General features: G+C 47.3%; 1 protein-coding gene across 6 annotated transcripts in view; it reads left to right on the forward strand.

The window, feature by feature from the left end:
* MTUS2 (microtubule associated scaffold protein 2) overlaps nucleotides 1–22,307 on the forward strand; it is a 1,049,445-nt gene that overhangs the window by 999,654 nt on the left and 27,484 nt on the right. For all 6 annotated transcript variants that reach the window (XM_063951742.1, XM_063951738.1, XM_063951743.1 and 3 more), the window contains 3 exons: nucleotides 2,362–2,467; nucleotides 7,502–7,575; nucleotides 12,134–12,232. In XM_063951742.1, the coding sequence (XP_063807812.1) occupies nucleotides 2,362–2,467; nucleotides 7,502–7,575; nucleotides 12,134–12,232 (279 nt within the window). The remainder of the gene's footprint in view (nucleotides 1–2,361; nucleotides 2,468–7,501; nucleotides 7,576–12,133; nucleotides 12,233–22,307) is intronic.

Consider the following 22,307-nt stretch of genomic DNA (forward strand, 5'->3'; position numbering starts at 1 on the left):
TTAAGTGCAGCACATACTATCTTGAGACGTGATATTCAATCGGCGTGCCCGCGCATCGCGTCTCAAGGTACTAAAATGTGCATACAATCCTTCAATTTCTCTCACAGATGTGGTCGAAATCGAAGGCTAGTACCGATTATCTCATAAGTGTATGGACACCATAACTCTCTCTGCACAAGTTATATCTGCCCCCCCCTGCAGTGCACATGGTTTTGCCCAACTGCTAACAAATTTGTTGCTGCGATCAGATCTGAATCAGGCCCATGGTTCCATGGTTAGCAGGAGAAAACCAAGAAAGCAATAATTAGTTACCCCCACATGTACAGTAATTGCCCCTAAAAGGCCTGTAAACTGAGATATGACTAACATGGCGGGGGGAGGGGGATTACGTTATATGCTAAGCGAGCACTTTTAAATGTGCAAACTACATTTTTGCCTTTATTATTCCTTGTCTTTCATTCAGTATATAAATATTGTAATTAATGGCTAGCTGGGATTACACTCCACCTTTTGTTTGGAGGGATGATCTAAGCAGAAATCTATTTAATTATTTAGACTTTACCATCAATTATCATTTACTGACCGATTCAGATGAGACTTATTTGCCCATAGCTATTTATCCGCGGGGCTCGCTGCCCATTGTAGTCTCTCGCCGGCCAGATGAACATATGGCATTTCCTCATAGTGCAGCCAAGAATATTACACTGTTCATGTTTGGTTTAACAAGGCCATATGATTAGATCTGACTTAATCACACAGCTTGTAAACAACCCAATGACAACGTTTGCTGGTCTCAGTTGTAGGAACCGTGATATATTATATATAATTTACGCCTTTGGCCAGGTTACATCTTTGCCAAGCCAACCTTACAGAATTCCCCGGCCTTTGCTACGTGAATAAACCATAAAGCTTTTTCTTATGTACATAAATATATAATAATTGATTACATAAGAATTCCCTCACTTGTTTTAATGGGTGGTATTCATGTGACCGGTGGTCAGGAGACCGACGGTCACATGGCCTCCGCCAGCATCCCGCCCCCTCACTATCCCGACGGTCGGCATGCCGACCAACAGGGACTATTTACACTCGTGGGTGTCCACGACACCCATAGAGTGGGAATAGAACCTGTGGCGATCGCATGCCGTCACCAAGCCCACAAGTGGCTTGCTGCACTTGCTCCCCGCTGGGATCCTGGCGTCGGTATGCTGCCGGGATCCCAGCGTCGGTATGCTGACCGTCGGTCAGCCATACCACACCGGTTTTAATACCTGACTGTAGCACCTTCAGCTTTGCTATTCTACTTAGCATTATTATTGCTTGGGTTCCAAGGGCGGATTAGGATGGAAAACCAGCCCGGGAAATTTCTAGAAGCAGTTCTAATGGAGGCGGGCCTGTGGTTGCGTCTGAACACTGTACGCACAGTGCAGCTCGGGTACAGGCGCAGATGGAAAACATCACTCCACTGCATCCAGCATCGCCACTGCTCTGTCTGAGAATGAGGCCCATAATGCTGTATACCATAGTGGTGCTTGCTACAGTATATAGCATAGCTACAAAAGGGACATCCACACTTACATCTCATTCCCCTTCTATCTCCTGATCTCACTCAGAGGTGCAATAGAAAGAGAATAAAAAGAAAATAGTAATTTCACAAACGGCCTCCGTTTGTGAAAACGGAGGCCTGTCACTGCTGTTTATGGGGTGGGTAGAGGCTGGGGATCTCCGTCGTAGGACAGAGACTTCGTGTCCTCTGTGACGGGCGGCTTGCACGGCGCCTTAGGTGCCATAAACCGCCCTATGGTGGGAGAGTGATCGGATGCTGCTTCCTAGGATGCAGCTTGGATCACTACTGCTGCAGGAGGCGTCTGCATGTAATAGACCCCTCCTGCTGTATCACCATACTGAACTATCATTGCTGCTTCCAAGAAATCAGCAGTGATCACAACTCCAACAGCGCCTGAATGAGCCTCAATATATTCAAATATTAAGGGGGACATGTACTAAGCAGTGATAAAAGTGGAGAAGTGAGCCAGTGGAGAAGTTGCCCTTGAGAACCAATCAGCTCTGTATGCTTTTATAGTATGCAAATTATAAATGTTACGTCCATGCTGATTGGTTGCCATGGGCAACTTCTCCACTGGCTCACTTCAACACTTTTATCACTGCTTAGTACATGTCCCTCTAAATCTCTTTTGTGACCTATTTTAATATCTTTGGGAATCTAAGTATAATATAATATAATTATTTTTCTAGTTTCAATATTTTTACATTATTAGGATAATTACTAATTGAATGCTGTGTGAGTGTTTTATTTGTACTATCTAACGGCTTATTGAAATCCATCTATTTGATGCACAGATTGAAGATATGGCTGCAACTCATGAGGCTTCTGTGACGCAGATAAAGAATAGCCATTCATCCGCCATCACTGCAATCCACCGGGACCACGAGAAAAGCTTTCGCAGTAAAACATTTATTTACTATTTCAGTATTATATTACGATGAGCTCTTGACACATTACTTCTGGCTGCTTATTGTCATCCTGCACAATAGGATCTTTTATTTTTAGTTTAGAATGTGTTTTTTTCCCCCATTATTTAGGTCTATGGGGGTCATTCCGAGTTGATCGCTAGCTGCCGTTGTTCGCAACGCAGCGATTAGGTAAAAAAACGGCAAATCTACGCATGCGTATGGGACGCAGTGCGTACGCGCGTCGTACTTTCACAAAAGCCGACGTACTTTCACACAAGGTCTAGCGACGCTTTTCAGTCGCACTGCTCGTCGCAGAGTGATTGACAGGAAGTGGGTGTTTCTGGGTGTCAACTGACCGTTTTCAGGGAGTGCGCGGAAAAAACGCAGGCGTGCCAGATAAAAACGCAGGCGTGGCGGGGGAAACGGAGGCGTGGTTGGCCGAACGCAGGGCGTGTTTGTGACGTCAAAACAGGAACTAAACAGTCTGAAGTGATCGCTAGCTAGGAGTAAGTATCGAGCTACTCAGAAACTGCGCATCTTTTTTTGTAGCAGCGCTGCGATCCTTTCGTTCGCGCTTCTGCTAAGCTAAGATAGACTCCCTGAGGGCGGCGGCCTAGCGTTTGCACTGCTGCTAAAAGCAGCTAGCGAGCGAACAACTCAGAATGAGGGCCCATGTGCACAGTTCTACTAAATACGTTTATTGTAAGACTAAGGCAACACACGGAGTGCCTCTGATTTGCACACCGTAAGTCGCATAATGCTGGAGTATTGTAACAGAACCGGGCCATGTCACTGTTCATGAAAGAGATAACAGCAACTGCTGGTTGGAACCAGTATCATTACTCTTGTCATATTCCACTGACTGTACAGCGATGCTTATCCCCGGTAACACTGGGAGTGTAACATATGGAGATGCAGTGACCCTCTCAGTGATGGGTTATATCCTCACTGTAGGATCATTTGTTTCATATCTTGTCATGTCTATCAGGAACAACATTACTAAACACAAGTAGCATTGCTTAATACGCCAGATCTCTGATCTGTGTCCCAAACCAGTCCATCCATATTAGTCAGAAGTTCTCTGTCATCGTTCTCATCTCAATGAAGTTCTTTGGATTGTTATTTAACCACTTAACTGGCTAATATAGTTTCCAAAAAATGCTCAGAAACTGTTGTTTCTTATGAACAGTAGTGATGGTCAGTCACTTGTACCAATGATGGCCGATGGTTTTAAACCATTGTTAGAAAAATATCGATGGTTTAGCCATTGTTGAGTTCCTCACATGCGCAGACCACAGCTATCAGGTCAGCGCCACCAATATTTTCTTAACATCACTTAACTATAGTTCATCGATGTTTGCTGCCCATCGATGATCTATGGCTATCCCTTTATACTGTACATGATTTTGAACTTGACACTTTTAAATTAGGATACTTGCCCATCTTTTATAGATTGATCAAAGCATTTTCTTGATCAATACGGCATCACCACAATCCCACAATCAAAGTGACCCATGAAACTAGCTTTCATAATAATACCTATATTTAAAAAGACAAAACAAAATTGGTTTACCAGAGATGTTGGGAAATTGATAAGCAATGATAATTGCCGCAGATACTGGATGCCAGGGCTCTCTTATGTTTTTATGTCCCTGGTGGCTGTTCCTCTCTGCAGCCACTGGGGATACACAATGACTGAGGGTAGCACTGGATTGACCGGAGCTCCTCTCTGCAGCTGCTGGGTATACACACTGACTGAGGGTTGCATTGGATTGCAGCAGTTGGGTGTATAGTATACACTGGGAGCAAGGCTGGATTGACCGGCAGCTGCTCTTCTCTGCAGCTGATGGGTGGGATGTGCTGTTGGGCTGCACACACTGGAGGAGGATAAGAAGGTGCAGAGGATCCGGGAGGTTCCTCTGAGATTGGCAGCTGCTGGAAGATTATTTTCCGGCAGCCGCCCAGTCACCATTTCTGGCTGGTCACATCACATCAGATGCGACCATGTCTGGAAAAACCCAACCAGTATTCCCTCATCTACTCAGGTGCCTACAGTAATTCAGATTTGACCTCTGTTGGAACAGATCTGCAATATATCGTCCATTCAGCTGGAGAATGGTATATTGCATAGAGCATCTGTGCTTGTGTACAGAAGATATGTCTGTGAATGACACTGCTCACAGATATATCAGGTCGGCCCTGCTGCACAGCTGATGTCGATATATCTAGCAGGAATATCTTCATCTGCATGTTTATGCAGGCAACTCGCCGACTGGCCCATTAGTCCGCCGCAGGAGCTGCCGATAGTGACATCACAACTGGGCGAGCAAATGTACATTTGGTCGCCCACTTCTGATGTCTGCCCAGATATATAGAGCGGGCGATTGGTAAGTGTGTATAGCTTACCAAATCGGCCCATGGGACGGCTCAATGTGCTGTCTGCAGATACATCTTGCAGGTGTGTACCCAGCATAAAGAAACCATGGTCTTCTAGAATCTATTTCTAAACAACTTTTGTCATCATTCATTCATATATTCATTCAGTCAGTCAGTCAGTCAGTCAGTCAGTCAGTCAGTCAGTCATTCACACCTTGGAAGTACACCTGATTACCAAAAAGGGTGATTGAAAAGGGCTCCGATTGACTCTCATAAAACCCCATGAATAATTATCACCCATCACTTTACTTGCAGATGCCACTACTGTCATGGAAACAATAATGAAATGCAGCAATAAGGCTTATACAGCACTATAGATATATGTCATATGTATTATGCAGCAACCTCACTGGACCTCTTTCTGTTTTCTCCTTGGTCGTTTGCCCCAGGATAGAGGTTATATATGTGTAACACAGTGTAAGAAGCCTGTGTCCTCATTATTCCTGTCATCTCACCGGTAGATCCTGCTCCCGGATGCTACAAAGCATTACATTAGGAGGATGCATTGATCCAGACATTGACGTCTAGATAGTGATAGGATTAGAGACTCAACGCGATTTCCTAGTTGTATTTTTACTGCATTTCTCTGGTTTCTTATATTGAGTGATTACGTCAGTGATTTCCAACCTTTTCTCACTGACAGCACACTGAGCAAGAGCCTAAAATAGGCAAAGTACACACCCGTTTTATTAAGAGGGTTTATCATTAAACAAATGAGTATTAAGATTGTGTTTAAAAGCACATTAGATAAAATTGTATTTATTGTCGTGTTATTTTTGAAATCAGTATGCACATTGTACGTTGATATTTGGTATTATTCATAAATGAAAATAGATATTGAAAAATGTAATTTAAATAAAAAAATGTGAGTAGAAATAAAATGTCTTTACTTGCATTAAGTATTAGTGAGAAACGCAGGCTTAGTGACGTCTCATGAGGTCTCTAGTGCGAGGTCGGATGGATGACAATCATGCCATCAAATCCTCCTCCAACCAGGGCTGGCAACAGAAATATTGGGGCCCGGTACAGTGATATCTCTGGGGCCCCCTCAGTCGCTGTGTGTGAGGATCCAGTCACTCTGAGGTTGCACCCACACTGCCTACAGCTCGCTGCCCTTTTTGGACAAGGCGGCTCACATGCCTGTCTTGCACTAAGTGGCATATCCTTGGGGGCCCTCTGAGCCTTGGGGCTCGGTACAGGTGTCCCCTTTGAACCCCCTGCCTCCAGTGGTTGAAGCTGTGACCTGTTCTTGTTCTTCATTGTGCTCATGGCAGAACAGCTAGCCTCACGCAGAAACCTCCCCCCCCCCTTCCCCCACACCCTCAGTAGCACCCATGCATGGGTCAGCTGACAGGCTCTCTCACCTTGACTGCAAGTCTGGGGAGCTGACAAAAGCCCAGCACCCTGTCTCTATGCAGAGTACAAGGGTCGGGCTGGGGAGAAACTCCTCCAGTGTTAGCTCTGCGGGCCTGGCTACAGCGTGGCACACTGCTTGAAAAAATGCTGAATTATATTGTTAATTTAGATATTTTTGCAATGTTTTATTTTTCATAAACAGAAAATACACAACATGGGCACACAATGTCATACACTGCACAACCGCATCATGCCTATTTATTAAACGACTTGTGGTCAATCCTCTGAAAATTGTCATTTTCAAGGCTACAACTTGTAAGTTACTGCAATTTGTTATGAGGGTACCATCGCAGATATTACAGATATCTGTGGCAGTCCATTTTTGCTCGCAAAGGCCATCTTCTTAGATTTCTATGGAGACTTCAAACATTGCTTGTCAATGGTTAGCTAATGCCCTGGCCACACATGTGCTATAATTTTTTACTGTTCACTGAGCCTTGTGTCCCAGCATGAGACCCTTAGTAATTTGCCCTGAAATATACCAGTAGTTTGTTATTACCATCATATGCAGTGATAAGTAACAAATCTGTTCCTGTAAGTTACAGTCTGTTGTGTATTATTTTTGTAAAACTCTATGTAACAGCGCCCTCTTTTGGTGTAAAGGGTTATTTCAGTTAAACCAACGTTTTACAGAACCGTGTCATCACAAGTACTGTATATTTTCTTGATGTACACACATCTTGAGCCTTCACACAGGATACTTGCAATATTGTCTCAGTGGACACTGAAGTACTGCATTAGTTGTCATGCTATGTTTACTGAATGTGACAATAGTACGCTAGTTTGCATTTTAAATAATACTTCTCAAGTGTTTACTCCTAAAGCCTAAAGAAGAATAGTAAGATTACATTTAATATACAGACAAAGAGGAATTGTACTATGCAGTCGGTCGATAATGAAAATTAGGGACGTTTCCAGACAGAAACCACAAACATTTTTGATGATGACTCTTTAAAGTTTAGCATAGCCGCCAACTGTGCACATGTAATTTATAATTAAGAATAGCTTAATACAGTATATACAATTGTATCCGTATCATGGTGTTTAGTCTAAAAGTCTACATTTGTATTATTTTAATTTTGTATTAAATGTCTGTAAATTACAAGAAATGCTTTCATACCGCATCAATTTGTAATTTGTCTTTAAACGTTTGATTCCTTCTCTTCCCAATCAGAGCTGAAGGAGAGTCATGTGCTTGAGAAGAACATGTTAGAGGATGGCTTTGAAAAGCTGCGCTTGTCATTACAGGTAACTGTCCTATGCACTATGGGTCTCATAGCTGTAATTTGTGCACTAAGGTCAGGATTCAATTAGCTGCGGTAGATTACAGAGGGTTCATTGATCCCCCGGGGCTATCCAATTAGCCCTGAAGCCAGTAGTTATCAGGGAATTTTTTTCACTTGCATCGTCTGTTAAAAAAAACCCAAAACCCTGATAACTCAGAGGTTGACGAGTGCCACGACCCTGTTAACGCACCAATCTGTGAACTTTTCACATATTAACCCGTGTTAACACCTGTTAAGCTACTTTAACGGGTGTTAACAAAGGCTATCGACGGAAATTGGGAATACAATTGAATAGCCGGGGCTAACTCACGTTTTCACCCGCAGTAAATTACCATGGGTAATTGAATTTCCCATGAGTCATATAAACAGTGCATTTTCTCTAGAACGGTAGAAGCTAGCTGCTGATTGGTTAATGTGGGTGACTGCACATTTGCCATAGTAGTGAGTGAAGCTGAATGAGAAATACTTTTTCTGCATCTCCACTATGCTTTACTGGAAAGAGTGATTTATGGCTTATATTGAACCATACTTGCCCCAACATACAAATACAGGGCCTGCGTTAGACGGATCTCTCAGCACGCACATGGCGAATGTTTGCATACAGCGCATATGCAGATGCGATTTTATAAATTTTTGTATATGCCTGCCCTATTCTGAGTTGCACGAAACTTGGCCAGATCTGTTTTTCTGTGAAATCGGGCGATTTAGCACAGGAACTGGCTGGTGACAATGCTCGCATGTGACCACCCTGACCTGTGGGAGTGTCTTGGGCATATATCCCAAGCTCCGTGAGATTCTGAATCGTGTATGGGGAAGGGAAGCCTGTTTCTGCCAGATCTCTTACACCTAGTATGGTTCTGGTGCAAGTGCCAATACTAATGATGCTATTGGCAGGTGGTGTAACGTCAATGGGACGGAAGGACTTTCCATTTTAAGATGACGTACCCCCTGCATTAGTGCTACCAAAACTTGCATTAGTATAAGTTAGTAAATCAGCCCTCAACTACAGACGCTTTCCGCAGGAAGTCCGATTTTGCTGGAGGTGCGGGATGCCCGTGCAATCACTAATTGCCGCTTTAAAAAAAATGTCAGAGAATGGCCATCATCCTGCACTGCCGGCGATCTCGAACTCCATTACATCCCGCCCTTTGTAACCGACTCAGGATCAGAAATCATTTCAAAGACCCTTACTTACTTAGGTTCATTCATTTTACTGCCAGGAAACATTTGTGCCTTAGGGTCTAAAGGTGCATACACACGGATAGATTTGACAAATGATGTGGGCATTTCCGATCTATGGGGACGACCAATCGTTCAAATCGTTCCGTGTGTATGAACGAGGATAATGACGATGCGCATACACGCGGGTCGCTAGCGACACCCTCAGATCTTTTGTACATGTAAAAAGATTTGAGCTGTCGCTAGCGATATCATGCTGCTGAATGCAGCATGGCACCCACTCCACACCCCGCCCTCGTTCGTCACAGCCGGCATCGGCAAGTGTCTATGCACTTGCTGATGCCGGCCCCGCCGCCGGGTCCCGTCGCTGCCGCTTTGAATCGTCACGTGTGTACCCACCATTAGAATTAGTGAGATATAAGTGACTAATAAGATGCCATTTGAGTTGCATATTTTTTATAATACCGGTTCAGTGGCGTAACTACTGCCCCCGCAGTCCTCGCGGTGGCTTGGGGGCGAGGGGCTGCGGGGGCGCCACTGACTTAGAACAGATTGACATGCGGACGAGCGTACGCATGTCAATCTGCGGTCTCCTTCCCTCCGCTGCTGTGTTGGAGGGACACGGAGGGCACCGCACGCGCCTCTCCAGTGTCCCTCCTGGCTCTCCCCCGGCCTGTCTAATAAAGGAAGTGCCGTTCGTGAGCTCTGATTGGCTCACGAACCGGCACTTCCTTTATTAGACCCGCAGGAGAGCCAGGAAGGACACGGGAGAGGTGCGCGCTGTGCCCTCCGTGTCCCTCCAACACAAAGGAGCGGGGGGGGGAATAGGGGAGCAGGCACTGTGGGGGAATATCTGGTACTGAGGGCATGTACCTGGCGGCACTGTGGGGGAATATCTGGCACTGGGGGCATATACCTGGCACTGTGGGGCAATATCTGGCACTGCGGGGAGCAGGCACTGAGGGGGCTTATGTGACACTGTGGGGGAATATCTGGCACTGGGGGCATATACCTGGCATTGTGGGGGAATATCTGGCACTGGGGGGGCTTATGTGGCACTGTGGGGGAATATCTGGCACTGGGGGCATATACCTGGCACTGTGGGGGAATATCTGGCACTGGGGGCATATGTGGCACTGGGGGGGTATATTTGGCACTGGGGGCATGTACCTGGCACTGTGGGGGAATATCTGGCACTGGGGGCATATGTGGCACTGGGAGCACGGCCCTACCAACAAGCACTACCCCCTAGCAACGAGCATGACACCCAGTGCAAGAAACCCCTGGCAACGAGCATGACACCCTGAGCATGAAAATCCCTGGCACCGTGCATGGAACCAAGAGCATGAAACCCCTGGCAACGAGCAGGTAATTTAAAAGTAATTAGAAGCCTTACTGTAGAACTTAATGTGTAATGGGCATTACGGTGTGTGGCATAATGTATCACGGACATTGCGGTGTGTGTCATAATGTGTCAGGCATTACGGTGTGTTGTATACTATATCACGATCATTGTGGTATGTGGTATAATGTCTCAGGGACATTGCGGTGTGTGTCATAATCTGTCACAGACACTGTATGTGCTATAATGTATCAGAGGCATTGCAGTGTGTAGCATAATGTATAACGGGCATTGCGATTCCTGTCATAATGTGTCACAGGCATTACGGTGTGTGGCATAATGTGTCGGGGGCATTACAGTGTGTGCATATTGTGTCATGTGCATTATTGTGTGTGGCATAATGTCTAAGGGCCATTGCAGTATGTGGCATAATGTATACTGGGCATTATTATAAGGAGGAAAAATGACAAATAATGTAAGGGGCATGAATCAGGATTATTTTTCTTTCCTGTGGTGGCCAACGTCTGGGCGTGCAGGTTGCAAAACTGGGGTATAAGGTAGTCTTTTCCTGCAATGTCACGCCCCTTTATGTGAAGCCACGCCCATTTCAACAAAGCCACACACCCTTTTTGGCAGGCGCGCGCATATTTGCCCCTTTACTACTGCCAATTATGGGGGGGGGGGGGGGGCGCCGAAGAATTTTTGGGCTTGGGGGAGAAAAATTTCTAGTTACGCCACTGTACCGGTTACATGAATAAATACAACTGAATGTTAGAAACACCCTACGTCCCGGAACAGGTGACAGGTTTTAGCAGAAGCATAACTTTACATTTATTGACTGACAGAAATATCAGCCATTGTGCAGTCATACATTAATGATAAGGGTCTATCCAGTCATGGAACTCATATCAGCCAATCACATCTGGGCGTTTGCCTCATCAAAGCATAAGTCTGTGTTATAGCCCATACCAACGAATCTGTCCATGGCGGTTCTGATTCTAATACACAGGTTATACTCATGTATGTGCAAATTCCTATAATAATCTCTGTACAAATGGTGAGTTCTGACCTCATTAGTGTTTATTAGTGAGAACTCGTCTATTATAAAGAATACTGTACTTCTTTCTGTGCATTAGTAACGTTGTTATTATACAGTAAGTCACCTCTGAGATTGGCACCTGTATGTACAGTGAGTCACCTCTGAGATTGGTACCTGTATGTACAGTAAGTCACCTCTGAGATTGGTACCTGTATAAATGAACTTCCAGCCTTGGGCCTTTAGGGCCTAATTCAGAACTGATCGCTAGCAAGCGATTTTTGCACTTCTGCGATCAGATAGTCGCCACCCATAGGGGAGTGTATTTTAGCTTTGCAAGTGTGTGAACGCATGTGTAGCAGAGCTGTACAAACAGATATTGTGAAGTGTCTGCGCAGCCCAGGACTTACTCAGCTGCTGCAATCACATCATCCTGTCCAGGGCCGGAATAGACTTCAGGAACCCTTCCTGCAATCGCTTGAACACGCCTGCGTTTTTTCAACCATTCCCAGAAAATGGTCAGTTGCCACCCACAAACGGCTTCTTCCTGTCAATCTCCCTGCGAGCGCCCATGCGAATGGATCCATCGCACAAACCCATCGCTGAGCGGCGATCTGCTTTGTACCCATGCGACGCTCCTGCGCATTGCGGTGCATACGCATGTGCAGTTTACACCTGATCGCCCGCTGTACGAAAACGCAGCCTAACGATCAGGTCTGAATTACCCTTTTAGTCACGGAACACCTCAACTTGTAATACCTGTATAGTACAGTATGTGGTACATTATCAGTAATACTATAAAACACTAGTATTAGACTGGAAGAAATCAGAGTGTATGGGAACTGTAACCTTCCTGGATACTAGTCAGGTGTGGTGATATACTGGACGTATGTATCTCTGTGTGCCGAATGTTGGAGGATACAGTGATATTTACCCTCCCTTCTTTTACCCTGCCCCCAACAGGACCAGGTTGACACCTTGACGTTCCAGAACCATACACTAAGGGAGCGGGCAAAGATGTTTGAAGAGGCTTTAATGAAGAGCACTAATGAACAATTAGAGGTAATTGTATATAATACATGAACGTTATAAGATAATGGGGGGAAAAACTGGTAGAAATATTCACAAGATTTTAGGTTTAATATAATTTACCTGCAGTAACCATAGACCTCATTAAGCAGAACTGCAAGTGGTGTATAACCGTGGGGGTCCCTGCCTGGAGCAACCATGGGCCTCACCCTCCCAGCCCTTAACCTAACAATCCTCTAGGCTAAATGGCTGGGGGAGATCAACTACAAGCACCTTATTTGGGATTGTCTGTGGGAAGCTGAATTGATGAGCCACAGGGGTCCCCAACCTTTCTATGGCAGAAAGGGGTAGGAGACAAATGGACATGGCAGTCCTTCAATATAAACCTAACTGGGTTCGTATTAGATTACTTGCCTTTTCTGCACAGGAAACCTGCCTATGTGTTCTTTTAGGACTTCCGTTCCCTGTAAGAGTGAACCCCAATCATCAAAGTCCTTTCTTGTAAAAATGTTGTGTAACGCAGCTGGGGGGAACTTTCCAAGATCCCGGAAATATCTGCAAAGGAGCGTCCTACTTTTCCCAGCTCCTCTGATCGTGTCAGGACCCCAGGAAAGGGCTTGGGAAAGAAATGACTGTAGTGAATAATCCTCTTGTTTTACCCTAGTGTCTTATACAGCAGGACGCTTCCTACAGATGACTGATAGAACCATTTCGCAGAACAACGTTTTATACTAACGGAGTTGTCAGAACTGTCAAATACCATTTTATAATGTAGTTTTGTTACAGTAATGTAATGGCATGAATAATTCACACCTCTATCGCTCATCTCTGAAAGTGACTGAGCTCCAGATGGGAGCTGAAAAAAACAAAGGGCCATCAAAAATATCCGCTTATCGTGTGAGGCAGCACAACAATAGATCGTTCAAACACAGACCAATACTGTATGTAGTTTTCTGCTTATTGAATGTATTGGATACTCTGTTTAGGGAACTGTTATGAAAGTAATTACTAAAATAGTTATTACATCAAAATAATGCATATTTTTTATTTGCTCACTAATTAATATCACAAACCGGAAAGATATATGGCAGACCAGGCTTCTGGAGGAGCAGCACTGTTACGTCTCGTTTTGCAGAGCAGTGTAACAACAAAGAGGTTGCGATCATTCACAGAGCAAGATTATGGAATTAAGATAAAGGGGGCTGGTCATGTTTAGGGGACTCCTGTGTTGTGCAGGGGGTCTCACAGCCATTTCCACACTCTGCAAATGGATGAGTTTTTTTCTATACTGTACGATTAACCACTTTGCTGCGCAGGGTTCTCTCACCCCTATGCTGAGGCCATTTTTCAGCATTTGCACTCACAATCTAACATCAATGGGCCGAATTCAGACCTGAATGTAGATGTGCTAAATTCAGACATGCGGGGGGACGCCCAGCACAGGGCTAGTCCGCCCCGCATGTCAGGCCCCACCCCTTCCCCCCTCTCCGCACAAGTACAAAAGCATCGCACAGCGGCGATGCTTTTGTCCTGGAAGAGTAGCTCCCCACCAGCTCAGCTCCTGCGCACTGGCTGCCCGGGTCGCATCGGCTGCGTTGGTCGGACCACGCCCCCTAAATGGTGGCCAAATGCCGCCGACCCACCCCCACCCTCCCAGCGAGGACCTCTGCCTGTCAATCAGGCAGAGGCAATCACAGGGCTAAGACAGCCGTTGGCTGTCTGACATGCGCCAGCACACTGCGGCGACAGCGCATGTGCAGTTCAGACCTGATCGCTGATGTACGAAAACGCACAGCAGCGATCAGGTCTGAATTAGCCCCAATATCACTGATTTCTCTAACGTCCTAAGTGGATGCTGGGGACTCCGTCAGGACCATGGGGAATAGCGGCTCCGCAGGAGACAGGGCACAAAAATAAAGCTTTAGGATCAGGTGGTGTGTACTGGCTCCTCCCCCTATGACCCTCCTCCAAGCCTCAGTTAGGTTTTTGTGCCCGTCCGAGCAGGGTGCAATCTAGGTGGCTCTCCTAAAGAGCTGCTTAGAAAAAGTTTTTTAGGTTTTTTATTTTCAGTGAGTCCTGCTGGCAACAGGCTCACTGCATCGAGGGACTTAGGGGAGAGAATTTCAACTCACCTGCGTGCAGGATGGATTGGATTCTTAGGCTACTGGACACCATTAGCTCCAGAGGGAGTCGGAACACAGGTCTCACCCTGGGGTTCGTCCCGGAGCCGCGCCGCCGACCCCCCTTACAGATGCTGAAGATTGAAGGTCCGGAAACAGGCGGCAGAAGGCTCTTCAGTCTTCATGAAGGTAGCGCACAGCACTGCAGCTGTGCGCCATTGTTGTCACACACTTCACACCAGACGGTCACGGAGGGTGCAGGGCGCTGCTGGGGGCGCCCTGGGCAGCAATATATAATACCTTTTATGGCAAAAGAATACATCACATATAGCCATTGAGGCTATATGTATGTATTTAACCCATGCCAAATGTCTAAAACTCCGGGAGAAAAGCCCGCCGGAATAGGGGGCGGGGCTTATTCTCCTCAGCACACAGCGCCATTTTCCTGCTCAGCTCCGCTGTGAGGAAGGCTCCCAGGACTCTCCCCTGCACTGCACTACAGAAACAGGGTAAAACAGAGAGGGGGGGCATATTTTGGCGATATTTTTATATATTTAAGCGGCTATAAGGAACAACACTTATATAGGGTTGTTCCCATATATATTATAGCGCTTGGGTGTGTGCTGGCAAACTCTCCCTCTGTCTCCCCAAAGGGCTAGTGGGGTCCTGTCTTCGATAAGAGCATTCCCTGTGTGTCTGCTGTGTGTCGGTACGTGTGTGTCGACATGTATGAGGACGATGTTGGCGTGGAGGCAGAGCAATTGCCGATAATGGTGATGTCACCCCCCAGGGAGTCGACACCGGAATGGATGGCTTTGTTTATGGAATTACGTGATAATGTCAGCACATTACAAAAATCAGTTGACGACATGAGACGGCCGGCAAACCAGTTAGTACCTGCCCAGGCGTCTCAGACACCGTCAGGGGCTGTAAAGCGCCCTTTACCTCAGTCGGTCGACACAGACCCAGACACAGACACTGAATCTAGTGTCGACGGTGATGAAACAAACGTATTTTCAAGTAGGGCCACACGTTATATGATCACGGCAATGAAGGAGGCTTTGCATATCTCTGATACTACAAGTACCACAAAAAGGGGTATTATGTGGGGGGTGAAAAAACTACCTGTAGTTTTTCCTGAATCAGAGGAATTAAATGATGTATGTGATGAAGCGTGGGTTAACCCAGATAGAAAAATGCTAATTTCAAAAAAGTTATTAGCATTATACCCTTTCCCGCCAGAGGTTAGGGCGCGCTGGGAAACACCTCCTAGGGTGGATAAGGCGCTCACACGCTTATCAAAACAAGTGGCGTTACCATCTCCTGATACGGCCGCCCTCAAGGATCCAGCAGATAGGAGGCTGGAAACTACCTTAAAAAGTATATACACACATACTGGTGTTATACTGCGACCAGCCATCGCCTCAGCCTGGATGTGCAGTGCTGGGGTCGTCTGGTTGGATTCCCTGACTGAAAATATTGATACCCTGGATAGGGACAGTATTTTATTGACTATAGAGCAATTAAAGGATGCTTTCCTTTATATGCGAGATGCGCAGAGAGATATTTGCACTCTGGCATCGAGAGTAAATGCGATGTCCATATCTGACAGAAGGAGTTTATGGACGCGACAGTGGTCAGGTGATGCGGATTCCAAACGACATATGGAAGTATTGCCGTATAAAGGGGAGGAATTATTTGGCGTCGGTCTATCGGATCTGGTGGCTACGGCAACTGCCGGAAAATCCACTTTTTTACCTCAGACCCCCTCCCAACAGAAAAAGACACCGTCTTTTCAGCCGCAGTCCTTTCGTTCCTATAAGAACAAGCGGACAAAAGGACAGTCATATCTGCCTCGGGGCAGAGGAAGGGGTAAGAGAGGGCAGCAAGCAGCCCCTGCCCAGGAACAGAAGCCCTCCCAGGGTTCTGCAAAGCCCTCAGCATGACGCTGGGGCCTTACAAGCGGACTCAGGAACGGTGGGGGGTCGACTCAAGAATTTCAGCGCACAGTGGGCTTGCTCACAGGTGGACCCCTGGATTCTGCAGGTAGTATCTCAGGGTTACAGGTTGGAATTCGAGAAGTCTCCCCCTCGCCGGTTCCTAAAGTCTGCTTTGCCAACGTCTCCCTCAGACAGGGCGACGGTATTGGAAGCCATTCACAAGCTGTTTGCTCAGCAGGTGATAGTCAAGGTACCCCTCCTACAACAGGGAAAGGGGTATTACTCCACGCTATTTGTGGTACCGAAGCCGGACGGCTCGGTAAGACCTATTCTAAATCTCAAATCTTTGAACCTGTACATACAAAAATTCAAGTTCAAGATGGAGTCACTCAGAGCAGTGATAGCGAATCTGGAAGAAGGGGACTTTATGGTGTCCCTGGACATAAAGGACGCTTACCTGCATGTCCCAATTTGCCCTTCACATCAAGGGTACCTCAGGTTCGTGGTGCAAAACTGTCATTATCAGTTTCAGACGCTGCCGTTTGGATTGTCCACGGCACCTCGGGTCTTTACCAAGGTAATGGCCGAAATGATGATCCTTCTACGAAGAAGAGGCGTATTAATTATCCCTTACTTGGACGATCTCCTGATAAGGGCAAGATCCAGAGAACAGCTGGAAGACGGAGTAGCACTAACCCAACTAGTGCTGCAACAACACGGGTGGATTCTGAATTTTCCAAAATCTCAGTTGACCCCGACGACACGTCTGCTATTCCTGGGAATGATTCTGGACACGGTTCAGAAAAAGGTGTTTCTTCCGGAGGAGAAAGCCAGGGAGTTATCCGAACTTGTCAGGAACCTCCTAAAACCAGGGACAGTGTCTGTGCATCAATGCACAAGAGTCCTGGGAAAGATGGTGGCTTCTTACGAAGCGATTCCATTCGGCAGATTCCACGCACGAACTTTTCAGTGGGATCTGCTGGACAAATGGTCCGGATCGCATCTGCAGATGCATCAGCGGATAACCTTATCGCCACGGACAAGGGTGTCTCTTCTGTGGTGGTTGCAGAGTGCTCATCTGTTAGAGGGCCGCAGATTCGGCATACAAGACTGGGTCCTGGTGACCACGGATGCCAGTCTGAGATGCTGGGGAGCGGTCACAAAAGGAAGAAACTTCCAGGGAGTATGGTCAAGCCTGGAGATGTCTCTTCACATAAATATACTGGAGCTAAGAGCGATTTACAATGCTCTAAGTCTGGCAAAACCCCTGCTTCAGGGTCAGCCGGTGTTGATCCAGTCGGACAACATCACGGCAGTCGCCCACGTAAACAGACAGGGCGGCACAAGAAGCAGGACAGCAATGGCAGAAGCTGCAAGGATTCTTCGCTGGGCGGAAGATCATGTGATAGCACTGTCAGCAGTATTCATTCCGGGAGTGGACAACTGGGAAGCAGACTTCCTCAGCAGACACGATTTACACCCGGGAGAGTGGGGACTTCATCCAGAAGTCTTCCACATGATTGTGAACCGTTGGGAAAAACCAATGGTGGATATGATGGCGTCCCGCCTCAACAAAAAACTGGACAGGTATTGCGCCAGGTCAAGAGATCCTCAGGCAATAGCTGTGGACGCTCTGGTAACACCGTGGGTGTTCCAGTCAGTGTATGTGTTCCCTCCTCTGCCTCTCATACCAAAAGTACTGAGAATTATACGGCAAAAGGGGAGTAAGAACGATACTAGTGGCTCCGGATTGGCCAAGAAGAACTTGGTACCCGGAACTTCAAGAGATGCTCACGGAGGATCCGTGGCCTCTACCTCTAAGACGGGACCTGCTTCAGCAGGGACCGTGTCTATTCCAAGACTTACCGCGGCTGCGTTTGACGGCATGGCGGTTGAACGCCGAATTCTAAAGGAAAAAGGCATTCCGGAAGAGGTCATTCCTACACTGGTAAAGGCCAGGAAGGAGGTGACTGCACAACATTATCACCGCATTTGGAGGAAATATGTTGCGTGGTGTGAGGCCAGGAAGGCCCCCACGGAGGAATTTCAACTGGGTCGATTCCTACATTTCCTGCAAACAGGATTGTCTATGGGCCTCAAATTGGGGTCCATTAAGGTTCAAATTTCGGCCCTGTCGATTTTCTTCCAGAAAGAATTGGCTTCAGTTCCTGAAGTCCAGACTTTTGTAAAAGGAGTACTACATATACAGCCCCCGGTTGTGCCCCCAGTGGCACCGTGGGATCTTAATGTAGTCTTGGATTTTCTAAAATCCCATTGGTTTGAGCCGCTCAAATCGGTGGAGCTGAAGTATCTCACATGGAAAGTAACCATGCTACTGGCCCTGGCTTCAGCCAGGAGAGTATCAGAATTGGCGGCTTTATCATATAAGAGCCCATATCTGATTTTCCATACGGACAGGGCAGAACTGCGGACGCGTCCTCATTTTCTGCCTAAGGTGGTGTCAGCGTTTCACCTGAACCAGCCTATTGTGGTGCCTGCGGCTACTAACGAGTTGGAGGATTCCAAGTTGTTGGACGTGGTCCGGGCATTGAAAATATATATTTCAAGAACGGCGGGAGTCAGAAAGTCTGAATCACTGCTTATATTGTATGCACCCAACAAGATGGGTGCTCCTGCTTCTAAGCAGACGATTGCTCGTTGGATTTGTAGCACAATTCAACTTGCACATTCTGTGGCAGGCTTGCCACAACCTAAATCTGTCAAGGCCCATTCCACAAGGAAAGTGGGCTCATCCTGGGCGGCTGCCCAGGGAGTCTCGGCATTACAACTCTGCCGAGCTGCTACTTGGTCAGGGGCAAACACGTTTGCAAAATTCTACAAATTTGATACCCTGGCTGAAGAGGACCTTGAGTTCTCTCATTCGGTGCTGCAGAGTCATCCGCACTCTCCCGCCCGTTTGGGAGCTTTGGTATAATCCCCATGGTCCTGACGGAGTCCCCAGCATCCACTTAGGACGTTAGAGAAAATAAGAATTTACTTACCGATAATTCTATTTCTCGTAGTCCGTAGTGGATGCTGGGCGCCCATCCCAAGTGCGGATTGTCTGCAATACTTGTACATAGTTATTGTTACAAAAAAATCGGGTTGTTATTTGTTGTGAGCCGTCTGTTCAGAGGCTCCTACGTTTGTCATACTGTTAACTGGGTTCAGATCACAAGTTGTACGGTGTGATTGGTGTGGCTGGTATGAGTCTTACCCGGGGTTCAATATCCTTCCTTATTGTGTACGCTCGTCCGGGCACAGTATCCTAACTGAGGCTTGGAGGAGGGTCATAGGGGGAGGAGCCAGTACACACCACCTGATCCTAAAGCTTTATTTTTGTGCCCTGTCTCCTGCGGAGCCGCTATTCCCCATGGTCCTGACGGAGTCCCCAGCATCCACTACGGACTACGAGAAATAGAATTATCGGTAAGTAAATTCTTATTTTTTGTTTTTCATGCAGTAACCACACAAATTATACCTATTATCAGAAAGAAGCCTACGTATTATCAGAAAATACCATTAGTATTTTTGTTAATTTAAATGTCATATAAAATGGAACCAAAATGAGCAAAATAAAGTGTCTTTTTCATTGAATTTTCAAGAACATGAACCAAAAGCAAACGTGATGGGTTTTTTGGCGATTTTTATAAACTCCACAAGTAAATACTTTGGGATTAATTCAGTTATATGCGGGGAGGGAGAGTTGCCGTCAGGGGCAGATTGGAATGGAAAACCAGCCTGGAAAATTTATGGAAGCAGCCCTAATGGGGGCGTGGTCTGATGAGGGCGTGGGGTCTGTTGAGGGGGGGGGGGGTGCAATCCATCCTCATAGGGCCTGTATGGACGCAAGTGTGGCCTTCCTTGCATCTTTTGCTGCAGGTTTGTCTGTAACCAGGGGCGGATTGGAAACTAAAAGTGGCTCTGTAAACTTTTGTAGACGTGGCCCGATATAGGCAGCACAAGATGTGTAACATACAGGGCCATTTCTAGCCAATTTGGCTCCCAGTGCGAGATTTAAAAATGCGCCGCCCCCCCCACTCCCCCCATTCACATAAAAAAAATGCGCCCCCCCCCCCATAGATATAAAAAGTGAAAGCATGGGCGCGCCGAAGTCGTGCGCGCTCCCGGCAAGGGGGCATGGCCTCGTTAAAATGGGCGTGGCTTTGTTAAGATGAGCGTGACCTCATCTGATCTCATCATCACGGCCACCAAAGGATAAAAAAATAAAAAAAAGTCCTCATTTTACACATTACAGCAGGAACGCGACCCCATTTTACACAGCACGGCTGGCAAGTGTCCCCATTTTACACATTGCGGCAGGCACGTGCCCCCATTTTACACAGCACGGCAGGCAAGTGTCCCCATTTTACACATTGCGGCAGGCACGTGCCCCCATTTTACACATTGTGGCAGGAAAGTGTCCCCATTTTACACATTGCGGCAGGCAAGTGTCCCCATTTTACACATTGTGGCAGGAAAGTGTCCCCATTTTACACATTGCGGCAGGAAAGTGTCCCCATTTTACACATTGTGGCAGGAAAGTGTCCCCATTTTACACATTGCGGCAGGCACGTGCCCCCATTTTACACATTGCGGCAGACACGTGCCCCCATTTTACACATTGCGGCAGGCACGTGTCCCCGTTTTACACATTGCGGCAGGCACGTGCCCCCATTTTACACAGTACGGCAGGCACGTGTCCCCGTTTTACACATTGCGGCAGGCACGTGCCCCCATTTTACACATTGCGGCAGGCACGTGCCCCCATTTTACACATTGCGGCAGGAAAGTGTTCCCATTTTACACATTGCGGCAGGCACGTGCCCCCATTTTACACATTGCGGCAGGAAAGTGTCCCCATTTTACACATTGCGGCAGGCACGTGCCCCCATTTTACACATTGCGGCAGGAAAGTGTTCCCATTTTACACATTGCGGCAGGCATGTGCCCCCATTTTACACATTGCGGCAGACTGCGTCCCCATTTTACACATTCCGGCAGGCAAGTGTCCCCATTTTACACATTCCGGCAGGAAAGTGTCCCCATTTTACACATTGCGGCAGGCACGTGCCCCCATTTTACACATTGCGGCAGGAAAGTGCTCCCATTTTACACATTGCGGCAGGCATGTGCCCCCATTTTACACATTCCGGCAGGCAAGTGTCCCCATTTTACACATTCCGGCAGACAGGTGTCCCTATTTTACACATTAAGGCAGGCAAGAGTTCCCCATTTAACACATTCCGGCAGACTGCGTCCCCATTTTACACATTCCGGCAGACAGGTGTCCCCATTTAACACAGTACGGCAGGTGGTGGTGGGGGGGAGGGAGGGAGAGAGAGAGAGAGAGAGAGAGGGAGAGGGGCTGACTTACATTTCAAGCGGTTCTTCCCGCTCTTCAGCCGCCTCTCCCTCGTCTTCGCGCCGCCGCCGCCGCCGGCCGGCTTGGCTCCCTCTTCCTGAGTGCCCAGCTCGGGGTGCGGGGTTTAGCGGAATGATGCGATTGCGTCGTGACGTCACGACGCAAACGCGTCATTCCGCGAGACCTCGCCCCCCGAGCTGGGCACTCGGGAGGAGAGGGGAGGAGGGTTTCAAAGTCCTCAAAAAGTGCCGCGGCGGGCGCCCCGTGCGGTTGCATGGCGCGCCCGCCGCAAGAAATGGCACTGGTAACATACCGTGTAGGCATGGCAGCTTTCACTCTTTATATCTATGGGGGGGGGGCACATTTTTTTTTTATGTGAATGGGGGGAGTGGGGGGGGGGCGCATTTTTAAATCTCGCACTGGGAGCCAAATTGGCTAGAAACGGCCCTGCATGGCAGCATCACTGGATGGCAGAGTTGCTTTACTGCAGAGATGGAATAACAGAATGAATGGCTGTCACGTGGGAGGTGGAGCCACATGACAACAAACAAAAGAGGCCCCACAGCTATGTCGGCCTTCCAGGAATCTTCCTGGTGAGCTGTATGGCCAATCTGCCCCTGGTTGCCGTAGTAACGATGTGGAAACGCAACCAGCGGCACCACAACTAGCCTCCTTGAGACCCA

This window comes from Pseudophryne corroboree, chromosome 2 (genome assembly GCF_028390025.1).
Source record: "Pseudophryne corroboree isolate aPseCor3 chromosome 2, aPseCor3.hap2, whole genome shotgun sequence".
Classification (NCBI taxonomy): Eukaryota; Metazoa; Chordata; class Amphibia; order Anura; family Myobatrachidae; genus Pseudophryne; species Pseudophryne corroboree.